General features: G+C 29.3%; 1 protein-coding gene across 2 annotated transcripts in view; it reads left to right on the top strand.

The window, feature by feature from the left end:
- Positions 1 to 3622, top strand: part of LOC120359854 (mitogen-activated protein kinase kinase kinase kinase 4-like) — a 92297-nt gene extending 88675 nt beyond the window's left edge. Inside the window, exons 9-10 of one of the 2 annotated variants that reach the window (XM_039459251.1) lie at positions 1083 to 1252; positions 3306 to 3622. In XM_039459251.1, coding sequence (XP_039315185.1) covers positions 1083 to 1252; positions 3306 to 3335 — 200 coding nt within the window. In that variant the 3' untranslated portion in view covers positions 3336 to 3622. Of the gene's footprint in view, positions 1 to 1082; positions 2423 to 3305 lie in introns of those variants that run through there. The other variant, XM_039459250.1, reaches the window with a different exon arrangement.
- The last annotated feature ends 9775 nt before the right edge of the window (positions 3623 to 13397 follow it).

Raw genomic sequence — 13397 nt, 5'->3', positions numbered from 1 at the left:
TATAGAGTGAGTTTTATCGACACGCTTTTTTTTTTAAATCTTAACTAACCAATTACAATTTACGTTTAAGGAGAAAGAAACATATGTTCCGATTTTCAGTAAATAGAGTATAGGTTTACGTAACCTACGGTTAAAAATGAGTTCTGGAGCGCCATACAATATACATATTTTACAAATTTTATCTCACGAAATGAAATTAAATGAACAAACACGGAATTGAATACGACGTAAAGAAATTTATTTTGGCTAAAAATTAATTCTTTTTGATTTTATATGTCCAATCACGTTTTTATGTTCATTTAATAATTCTATTTTGCTTACTGGGATATGATTGCAAATACCTTGATCATATAAGCGATGTAAATTTAAACAATTATTATTTCTTAGGAGTTTTTTTTACAAAGCTAATTGTGACAAGATTGATCTCTTCTTCGCGGTATTAATCGTCGTATATGATTTATGCTAGATTCCTGTACTATTTTGCAAGACAAATTATTTTATAACTATGTCTTTTAAGACTTATATGTGATCTTAGATGAAACACACCGTAATCATACATGGTTTATAAGTTATTACAAGGCTAAGACAAGATTTTTTCATTGCGATATTAATCGTTGTATTCGATTCATGCTAGACTCTTAATATGCTGGTAAGATTTATGTACAAATTGTATAAGATTCTTATATAGTCATGCAGGTTTATCTGGTATTCTTATATGATTTCATTCAACTCTGATACGATTCTTACTGGAATCCTTACTGGAATTTTTAACAGAGTCGGCTAAGGTGCTAGGAGTCTTAAAAAATTCTCTAATTTTATCCGAAATTTTGAATAAAATTTTTGAAAAATTCAGAAATTCTTAGAGAATTATTTTTTAGGTAATTTTTCTAAAATTTGAGTAAATATTCTACGATTGTTTTCACACTACTGTGCGTTTGCTAGCATGAGACATGGAAGGATATAATGCAACACAGTAAACCATTTTATCTTTGTTTATTATTGACAAACAAGGATAAAATGATTTATTGTGTTATACACTATGCTTACTGGAAAATGTCTACAATATTAATAAATGTAAACAGTGGTGCCCGATCCGCAACCACCATCTCGTCCATTACCTCCGACACCCAGAGATGATCCTCGACAACCACACAAAGTATCCACACCGCCTTCTAATCATCAGGCACCTGCTGGAGGAGGAGGATCCGGCGGGCAGCCCGCGTCTCAAAGAAACAGTGTCTTCAAACCTATGGTGAGTCTTTGCGAACAGACTTGCATTGTTTGTATCTCTTTAATCCAGGTTTAGAACAAGGTTGGTAAAGTTTAGTAGGTGGAAAGAATTATGGTAAAATTCTGGTTTTTACTGTTCCGCACTTTATTTAATGGAATAAACTGGCGATAAAACGATAGAAATGACTAGTTATAACACTAAAATACATAAGTTTATATAATTTTATGTAAAAAAAATATTTTTGCTTTAATTAATAAATTACACTATAATTTAAAGAGAAATTTAACTAATAATAATGAATCGATAATAATGGAATCTTATAATAATTTTAAAAAAATTTTTAATTAATTTTAATTTTAATTCAAACATGTCTTTTAAACAAAAACATTTAGAGATATCAATGTTAGAGGTGAAGGTGGCATTATGTACATTCATATTATCTCTATTATTATGTGATAAATTCTTATAAAAACATTTGTTTAGTAGTTCATCGTCTATCATTATGTAGCGCTAATATGCTAATACACAATAGTTACAATTGTTATGGGACATTTTTAATTTTTAGTATTTTAGAACTTTTTCCAGATACATTTACATTTAATTATACATACTTCTTTATTGTTTTGAAATTTGAGCGCATTATCACATGAATGTATGTACGCTGAAGTGTTTTTTTATTTAATTTTTTATTTGGCTATATACATTTCGAGTTATGCAAGGTTATTCAATAGCACTTTGTTTATGTAAACATAGAAACGTGCTGGTAATATGGATACTATCGAGATTTTTATAGCGAAATAAATCTTCAATAAATTGATTGCCATTCTACAGGGTGCGTTCAGAAACATTAGAGATATTATTTTATCCTTATTTAACGTTAAACAACTATAAAATGGTATCTTTAATATTTCTGAACGTAGAAAAAATTACGGAAAACTAAAAATATATAATTTTGTAACAAAATATTGTGCTTTTTAAACAATATTAATGTTTTAAATTTATTTTTGTGATTACTATTTTTGTTCTTCTTTGTTCCATAAATCACGTCCTAAGTAATAAATATTTTATAACTTTGAGTCTAGAATATATTAAAAAACATTTTGATGAATATAATCGTTAAGTTTATAAAATATTGATGATTAATAAAGTGTGTTATTGATTAAAATGTAAACGAACACCATAATACCACCTCCTCTATTGAATTTTATATTAATTTTTACTTTAATCAATAAAACGATAATAATAGAATTAAAAATTTTTATCTATAATATAAATGTCCTAGTAACCGGACAAGTACTTATATTCTGATCTTTACACAAAAACATATTATTATTTTTGAATGTTTTTCTGTTATTGTAAGTATTCGGATATAAGCACATGTCTGGTCACTGAAACATTTATTTTATAAATTCGTGTTATATTTGCAAAGAACTCAATTATTTGCTATATCGATTTCTAATCGATTACGATTTCTAATCTATTACGGATTTTATTTTGAATAAAATTTTAAATTGGAAATCTCTTTGAATCGATAAATCTACATTCTAATTGTTTTCTACTAATTTTTTATTTTTAATAGAAAAGATCAGTTTTTACTGGTTTTTCAGAAAATACCGATTTTTACCACTGATATGGATTTTATTAAAAAAATATAAAATTTTGCCAACCCTACTTTAATCGCTCTATGACATTTTGCTAATAAAGACAATCATGAATAGACATAAACAAAGCATAGATGACCAGATTTGTAGTAAGGCGTACGCTGTAGTTTCTTTTTGTTGCAGTTTTGCCTATAAATTTTGTACTTATCAATCCAAGTATACATATATTTTAAAGTATATGTAACACATGGTTCACTTTGTTATATTTCTCTCTCTTTTTCTCTCTTTCTTTTATACACTTGCGATATATTATATATTTTTATCATATCCATTGCACGCGGTCTTTGTCGCAGTTGCATATACACACTGATACATTCTACGTATAGACAAACGTGTATACAGAAAAGCTCCTAGCACTCGAACTTTGAATGTATTCGGTTTTTGTTTTTTTTCTATGTTCACACCTACCGTAGCTGCCACCGAAGAAGCCAGAGGTAAGATAACACGCACACTTTATATTGCTCTCTTTCTCTTATATGTATATTAACAAATTGCTTGTCTGCTAACGCTTGCGTAGGTCAGATGATTTAATAATGACGATCAGTGCAAAAATCATGTTGGTTTCACTGTGATTTATTCACACGAGGCCATGGTCTTGAATCTTATTGATAATTTTGCAACAAATAATAATGATTGTTTTAATAACTTTTTGTAAAATAAAGATTAGGAAAGTTAAAGAGGTACACCAGTATTTTTATATAATATAAGAACTTAATAATTTTTTGAGAATAAACTTATGTAAAAAGTTTATGATCAATATACAGGGTGTCCGGGAACTAGGGAACTTACTGCTTTGACAACTTAAAGGAGATAAAAAGGGACAAAAAAGTTTTATACCATTTTGCGATATTCGCTATAATTATCGAATTATAAAATAAAACGTATGAGCCAATGTGCGGTGACGCCGCGCCACCGCGCCTAGCTCGTAGGCAAGAGCGCGCGGCGGGACAGATGACGCGTCGTTGTTTGAATTTGCACGGCACGACGGTCTGAATTTGCCGCACCGCGTGTACATACACTGCAAAAAACAAATGTGTTATTTTAGCTAAAACGTCTTTTTACACATTTGATAAATAACACATTTGATTTTTGCAACGTATGTACACGCGCTGCGGCAAATTCAAATCGTCGCGCCGTGCAAATTCAAACAACGACGCGTCATCTGTCCCGCCGCGCGCTCTTGCCTACGAGCTAGGCGCGATGGCGCGGCGTCACCGCACATTGGCTCATACGTTTTATTTTATAATTCGATAGTTATAACGAATATCGCAAAATGGTATAAGACTTTTTTGTCCCTTTTTATCTCCTTTAAGTTGTCAAAGCAGTAAGTTCCCTAGTTCCCGGACACCCTGTATATGCATTCCTGAGTTTAAAAAGTTGTTTTGAATATTTTTTAAACTTAAAATATAATTTTTCAAAAGCATTGAGTTTCATAGAAAGGAGACTTAACTAACTTAATCGCAAACAAAATATAAACATAAATAAAAATAACATTTGCATGATTGTATGTATGCGTGGAGTTTAAAGACAATTTTGTTGGAATTAAATCAAGTTTTACTATATTATTTTTGTATCAAAGTATAAAATGTTCGGAAATTATATTATTTAAAAAAATATGATGTCACTTTAGTGATGAAAATGTGACAATTTCATTTGTTGTTATATTTAAATCATTATTATAACGATTTTTTATATTTTTTTTTACATTTTATTTATAAATGTTGTAAAGAAAATATTTTAAAATAACAAATTGTTTTTATTGCGTAAATTTTGTTTATTACAGATTATTTTAAAGATGGTAAAAGCTCTTTTGTTAAAATATATGAATAAAAAAGTCAGATGATTTTCCTACACTTTTTTAACCTAGAGAATCTTAAATAAGGATGTGATTTTGTTTATTAATAATTTTATGAAGAATAATGATTGTTCGATTTTATAAATTTACAGCTTTTAAAATAAATATTAGCAAAATTAAACTAATCAAGGGAATTGTAATAGAAAAAGCTGATTTTATAAATAACGTGTGATAGATGTGTACTGTAACATCTATCTTGTAGAGCAATTTGTTATTTAGTTAATCTTAAATAAAGAAATAAATATTGATTGTATTCTAGAATGCACTGATTCATTCTTAAGTTTGGCTGTTTTAGTAATAAATACATGTCCTCTTAATGTTCTTCTGCCTGAGCATTTGCCTTGTACTATATTAAGCTTTTACTCTGATCGTCTAAGTGTATTTTCTTTGTTAGATTGTACATATTTGAATCTACATACACAACACGTTTGTTGGTGTTTCGAGATGTCATTGATTCTATTATCGTATGTCGTTAAACTATAAACATTGATAATATTGATGACTAATTGTATAGGGGAATGTGGGGTGAAGTGACACATGGGGTGAAGTGGGACAATGCTACTATAGGATATACGTAGTGAAATTTGAGAGCAACTAATAGCTGTTATTTATTGTGCGTCAAGCCAAACCACTTTAGATTAGTCTTTGGTGAACATGCACGCATATTTTGCTGCTCTCATAACAATTACAATTTTTATTGTGAAAAAGTTTTTTCCGACATTTATGAAGTTTTTATTTCCAATAGTCTTTCCTACAATTTGAAGAAGGTAAATATATGCAAAGTTCTCGTTTGTTGTTTAGTTTTCTGGTTGCAAAGAGTTTTTATACGAAGCTAACATATTTTTGATGATACGTCATAATTTTGAAACATTGGATTTGGGGTGAAATGGGACATTTTTTGTGTTGCGAAGTGGGACATGCTATTAAAGCTAAAGGTCACGTACATGATAATCACAGCGCATTCTCAAGTCGCTACATCTCGTCGATGACAGATGTATCCTAACTTCAATAGTCGTCAACTTTGGTACTTGATACCTCGGTTTGCAATTACCTATTATTGATATATTTTTATTTTCTAATTATTAAATAAACATTACAAATTCTATTTCAGATGATTCTCAATTTTTGGTCAAATTTTGCCAAAAATCATTGTGTCCCATTTTACCCCACAGTGTGTCTCACTTCACCTCACAACTTTTTGAGATGGCCAAAAACTCACTTTTTGGAAAATTTGAAGAAAAATATAATAAAAAGTATAATTTTGAAATTTCGTGAGCATAGATAGTTAATGAAATTTTCTATCGAATGGACATCTCAAGTTTACAAAATTGATTTTTTAAAATTTTTTTACGGAAAAAAAACGTGTCCCACTTTACTCCGCATTTCCTTATATTAAAAATAATCAATTTGTTCCACATTTATAACAAGTGATATGCTACGCAGAATGATTAACCAGAAATCGAACATCTGACTAAGATTCTTCACAAGATGTGAAAAATGTTATAAACACAATTTGTTTAATTTGAAAGAATAAATATGTGTGACGTGTGAAAAAGAATTGTAATTTTAAAATTATTTATATATATTTTTTTAAATTAAAATTTGTTTAAATAGAAGGACTTATTTTAAATATTTTATAACTGTTGAAAATATTTGTTAAAGGTACATACATTTCTTGTTTTTTAGATGGCAAATAATCGTCAATTGTATTGAACAAAAATTAAACTATTAATCCAGTGTCATATTTAATTTTAATTTTGATTAACTGTACTTTAGTATACCTGATGTAACGTTTTATTAAATGTGTTGCATTTGAGTTGGCATTTTAGTAGTATAAAGGGCGATACTGAAATAGGAATAGAGGCAATAAACCATATATTTAGAAATATATGGTTTATTTGCCTCAAAATTCTCGAGCTAAAGTAGTTAGGAGTTACATGATTTTTTGTTTGTATATATCTTTTAACAAATATGATTTTGGCATTGCTATTTACCAAAATAAAAAATAGTTAATAAAATTTATGCAATAACAATAGTAATTTGTTATTAAAAAATTTTTTTACAATATTAATAAATATTGATGTGAAAAAAATTGATTATTTTTTGGAATTTATTAAATTGCTTAAAGAGTCAGATTATTTATTATATAATGTTTTTATATTCCCAAATGTAAAAATCATTCAATAATTTTATTTTTGTAAGTAATTTTTAATATGCGATAATTCTGAAAACAAATTTTGTAAGTTTATGATAAAAGAGGAAAAATTTGCTTGTTTTTGATGTGAAATAAATAGGCAAAATGTGTAAACTCCATGTAATTACGTTATATAGAAATTGCATTATGATTAAAAAAAGTTTACTTATCGAGATTCGAACTATTGATCTCGCGAACATGAGTCACGTACACTCGAGTTACACGGTCTTTGATAAAACATCCCGTTAAACTTACTCATAAGGCATTTAAAATTTTTTGTATCTTCAATTTTTTTGAAAACGCTTTCTCCTTTTGTTTAGGTTTTTAAATCATACTTAAAAAAAAATTATGTTATTGTCATTTCTTTTAAAAAGTAGAATTACATAACAAGGAGGATACGAAGTATTTTGGGTGTCTAAAAATCCATTAAAAAAAAAAAAAAATCCTATCTTTGCAAAAAACTTTTAAGGACTTTCAAATACGACATTTTAAAGCTAAAGAGTCATACTTAAAAAAAAATTATGTCACTGCCATTTCTATTAAAAAATATACTTACGTAACAAGGCAAATATGAGGTATTTTTCATAAACTCAAGGTGTCTAAAATTGAAAATTGATGTGTTTCATAATATATTTCGGATCCTATGCAAAATATTTTCTTTTACGGCACTATAGTATTTTAACTTTAGACAGAGTAACATACGCGAACGGACCTGCTTGAACGTATTTTTTCCAGTTTTTTAACATAAGATTACTCACAAAAAAGTTTCACTCACACACTATATGGGTCGCATTGATTCTAACGAAACTTTGCTGTCGTGCCGTTTGAATTCTAGTTGACCAAAAAAGTTGATCAACCATATTAATTAAAAGAGAAGATTTTAAACTTTTTTTACGTCTTGGTCCGAACCTCCTATTTCATTCCGTCTTCACACAGCAAGCGTTCGAAACTTTATATGGGGTTTTTCAGATCCACTTATGTGGTTAAGGGTTAAGATACTAACTTGACGTATTAAGCATTTATTGTTATTAATCCGCTTAAATTTTTGGACGTGAGTTATATCTTTATATCAGAGAAACATACAGATGCATTTCAAAGATCATCTTTAAGTAAGCATAAATGTCGTATTTTGGTTAAATCTTCTTTTGCGTAGCTCTTAATATTAGATGTTACATTATATGGATGTTTTGCAATCCTTTCAGGCGAAAATAAAAACGATCCAGTCATAATGAGAGAAGTTTTGCAATACATGACGGAAGTAACATCTCTATTTGAAAATTGAGGTACATTTGTAAATAGAGATTTCCGGTGTTGTAAATTATTTGGAAAACAAATATTTTGAGGTAGAAATGTCAAAAATGATTTTTTCAGTGAAAACGCATAAGTAAATCTATACAATACTCTAATCTTGATAAGCTTTGAATATGTTGTAATGTATGTTGTAATGTAGATCAAAATTAAAAACATACATATTTTTTTATTTGTGCCCATATGACCATTGAGAGATTGAAACACGCTCTTGAAAAGTGGAAAACCGAGATTTCAAGAAAAATGACATTTCCGAAAAATCTGAGTGAATTGTTATAAAGTAGGTACATAGAAAGCCGTAAAACTTTTATATGAAACCTTTTTTTTATATTCTTTACCATTTTGACAGTATCAGCTCAGAAATGAAAGATCCGATTTTCTTCAATATATTCAAAGTTTATCAAAATCGGAGTGTAACGCTTGGATAGATTTACTTGTCAGTTAAGTAATTTAAGTATTAGTTATTTTTGATTAGTTACTAAAATTAGTTTTATAGTTGAGGTTATAAACAGTCATCTTAAGAATTGCATTAAATGTTTTGATCATGTATGCAAATTTAGTTATTGCCTTATCTAATAATAGACTTTAAAATCGCTACAGTTCTTCATAATATGATCCAGTTTGACATTATTTTGGATATTCTACAAATGGTTAATATTGCTAAGTTTATGTTAGATCGACTTTATAAACCCATAAACTAACTTTAGTCTCATCAAAGATTAAATTATATTGTAGATCTACACAGTTCACTTTATTAATATAAACCGTAAAGAAACTTTCCTTTACTACAGAAGAAGATCAGTATATAAATCTTGGCAAATATTAGATAAAACAGGCAAAATCTTATTAGAATATCTAGCAGTCAACGGACACTATTTTATTGACATAAGTTGCGATAATAATTTAAAATTTTTACAATATTGTTATAAAAGCTTCTTTGATTATTAAAGCAAGAATTCAATCAAAGCATGTAAATCAAACATCATATGTTTATGTTTCAATTGAACACGATGATGAAGGAGGGGAAGCAATTGAGGTATATTATTGTACTTATAAAAATACTATAAATAGATATAGAACTATAGGATGTTGCGATTCTCGACACATAATGACTATACTACGGTGTAGAGATCACTTGACGCGAGACACTACTGTGTTTCTTGATCTCGTAGAGATGTGCGAATAGTTTGAATCGAATTTGAAAGATTTGAATTTGTGTAATTTGAGAATTTTGAATCGTCGATGATTCGATTTTGAATTCATTGTTCATTTTATTTTATTTCTATATCTTTTGCACGACCAATTTTATTTGCGCGTATAAATTCTTGCACATGATTAATTTCTGAAACTTTTCTACCGTTTCTAAATCTTATAATACATGTATGTATACGATAGGTAATGCAGTTCGTAAACTTATTTCAATTTATTAATATTATGATATTTATTGGTATTTGTGTTATGATTTTATAATATTTATAAATATTGAAACGGCTCCATTATATTTTCCTAATAAAATACACTAAAACATTATCACATTTTGGTAATAACATAATTTATACGAGATGTTTATTTATCAGTACAACACACTTGTTTATAAACTCTATAGTATCTATTATACATTTTTACTTTGTACATTATTTTTTGTAATTTTCTAAAATTTTTACAATTTTCTTGTCTGAAAAGAATCTACAACGTTATTGAAAATAGTTTATTTTACTTTTAAATTAACATATAATGTAAATCTGAGAAAATTTGATTTAAATTTAATTTGTATCAAGGAAATTTGATTTGATTCAACTCACAAATGTTTGATTTGCTTACCTCTAATATCTAGGACACGCAAGAAACTTTTTATTAAGATATTAGAATGCTTGCAGGAGAAATTAACAACATTTTTGTTGCATTAGCATTAAAATATATTACATGAAGAAACAATTTTTTTTACATAATATCCCTTTTTTCGGCAACGAATATTAGGTATCTGTAGTCTATGATTCTTCTATTAGTGTGTAATTCACTACTAAATTTGAATCATTTTGGGCAAAGTTCTTTGCTATTGATAATATTGATGCTACAACATGAAAATTTTAACCCTTAAACACACAAGAGAGTTATAAAGAGACTATCTGAAGTTTTGAACACTTGCTGTGTGAAAATGGAATGAGATAGGAGGTTCGGACCAGGAGGTAAAAAAAGTTTGAAATTTCTTTTTTTGATTGATATGGTTGATCAATTTTATTGATCAACTAGAATTTGAACGGTACGGCAGCAAAGTTTTGTTAGGGTCTACCATTGTGTGTGAGTAAAATTTTTTGTGAGTAATCTTACATAAAAAAAAACCGGACAAAACACGTTCGAACAGGTCCGTTTGCGTATGTTACTTGCATATATTCTGTCTAAAGTTAGAATATTATATAGTGCTATGGAAAAAGGGGCTTTTGCGCAGAATCCGAAATACATCCATAAAACACATCAATTTTTAATTTCAGACACTTTGAGTTAATCAAAAATACCTCATATTCACCTTGTTACATAAGTATATTTTTTAATAGGAATGACAATAATATAATTTTTTTTAAACAATTAAAAATTGAAAATGTGGGTCAGCATGGGCATAAGTGCGCAATCACAAATATTAATATTATATAAAATATTGATTCATTTTAAATTACAAAAACGAACGTTTTGACTCACTTTGGAATCATCTTCAGCATATTAAATAAAAGATTTTTGAAAATTATTTAGCCGACATCAGTCCATAACGCAATAAACGGTCAAGTCACCAACGGTTTGCCAAATACGTAGTAACGTCTTTATCACAGTGTCGACGGAATTGACACTTCTTTATATAATTTATGTGTGTTATATTATAGACATACAATTTTATTAACACTGATGTAATGACTTATCTATTGGAATTGATGAAGATTTTTGTAAAGGTTTGAATAGTGATTTTCAATCCTGTCAAAAGTATCTAATCGAGAGATTTCCACTCCGCAGCGAGACGTGCTTCTCGTCTTAAGTTAAACTGTTTACTGACTACATTAAATCTAGTCCAACCGAAACATACTAACTTAACGGAACACAGAATGTCAAGCGATCAAATTATAAATATCTGAATAATAAATAGATAAATAAATAAAAACAGAAAAATAACAAACCAAAAGAAGTTGTGTCATATAAAATTATATAAATAAAGTAAAATCAAAGTAAAAACGTAATTATATAACATTTGAAAGGTATTGATTTTTTTACAATTTTTTTAATAATGATAGATACGCATGATGTAAGCATTCTGTGTCTGTAATTTTTTTTTTTAAGAGTATAACTCTTTAAAAAGTTAAAATGATACTTTAAACGTGATACAGACAAAAAGTATTGTTACAACGCTTGATTTCGAGAGGTTTGAAGTTATTGTGTTATTAATAACGTTTTAATTTTGTATCTATTTATTGATTAATCTTGTTTTTTTGTCATAAATTTTTCCCCGTTTCTTATTAATTTCAAGACAATTTCACTCGGATGATCACTCGAATGTGATGTTCAAAAAGTACATTTGACTACGCCATTGATGCGGGGGAAGTCTTGATTACTGTTTCTTATTTTTCGTTAGAGATGACCTAAAGCCAGGTCGAAACGTTCGGATCTTTCTAATGGTAGTTTGTTAATAAACACGGAATTATTGACACACACCTACAATAGCGTTTTGACTCTCATTAACTCGTTTATTAATTTATATTTTTATATATTGTTTATTTGTTAGAATAATGCCATAACTCAAAAATTTATATTTTTGAGTTGTGTGCGAGAAAAGAACGGATTTTTGGAATTTTTATTATTGGTAGAAATATGTAATTGAGCTTCTAAAATTGAAAAGAAAAATAAGAAAAGAAAATTGATCGATTAAACGAACTTACCTTAAGTGAAGTTCTATCGCAATTGTATGAAGCGCCTCCTCCGAAAGATCACCATTCGTAGTACCCTCCTTAGTGCCGATGGCGCCACAAGGTTTACAGTAAAATTTTTTCGGCTCGCTACCGCTCTGTGGTTCCCGTTCCGCGGGTTCCGGTCCTCTATCTTCATTATTTTAAAGAATTGCCGTACGCTATGTTGGGATTATGCGATTTTAGCATGGGAATTTAATAGGGTGGGAGTGATCTTTCGGAGGAGGCGCTTCATACAATTGCGATAGAACTTCACTTAAGGTAAGTTCGTTTAATCGATCAATTGTATTGCGCGCCTCCTCCTCAGATCACCATTCGTAGATGTTCAAAGGTGTACGGCAAGCACGGTGAACTGTGTATATCCTTTTGTTGATCTATTTATTATACACATGTATATACATGTATATGCATATATATACGTATATATTATTTTTCTTTAATACCTTTATTATTAATATTATTATTAATATTTTTTTTTTTTTATTTTAAAATAGTTTTAGCATACGAGGTGTGTTCAAAAAGTATTTTTGAACACACACGCGAATTTTGTGTTTTTTCAAAAATTATTTATTTATTCATGAATATCTATTTTGTCCCCTTCAAAGTAATCCCCATGAGATATTATACACTTGTGCCAACGGTTTTTCCAATCTTCGAAGCACTTCAAAAAATCATTCTTTTTTATCTTGTTCAGCTCCTCCTTCGATGCCGTCTTTATCTCGTCAAGCGTAGCGTAACGTCGTCCTTTCATGGGCCTCTTCAGTTTAGGGAACAAGAAAAAGTCACAGGGGGCCAGATCTGGGGAATACGGTGGCTGCGGCATCATTAGTGTGTTGTTTTTGGCCAAAAAGTCGCGCACAAGCAACGATGTGTGAGCAGGGGCGTTATCGTGGTGCAAAAGCCAATTTTTGTTCTTCCACAAATCCGGGCGTTTCTGGCGGATTGCTTCGCGCAAATTGCGCATAACTTGCAGGTAATATTCCTTATTGACCGTTCTACCCTGTGGCAAGAACTCATGATGCACCACGCCCCTGCAATCGAAGAAAACTGTCAGCAAAACTTTCACATTCGACCGAACTTGGCGCGCTTTTTTCGGTCTTGGTTCGTGCGGCAGCTTCCATTGAGATGATTGAGCTTTGGTTTCCACGTCATAACCATAAACCCACGATTCGTCACCAGTTATGACCCTCTGGAGCAAATTTGG

The sequence above is a fragment of the Solenopsis invicta genome, unplaced genomic scaffold (genome assembly GCF_016802725.1).
Source record: "Solenopsis invicta isolate M01_SB unplaced genomic scaffold, UNIL_Sinv_3.0 scaffold_117, whole genome shotgun sequence".
In the NCBI taxonomy this organism is placed as follows: Eukaryota; Metazoa; Arthropoda; class Insecta; order Hymenoptera; family Formicidae; genus Solenopsis; species Solenopsis invicta.
This window is presented reverse-complemented; position numbering and strand designations above follow the sequence as displayed.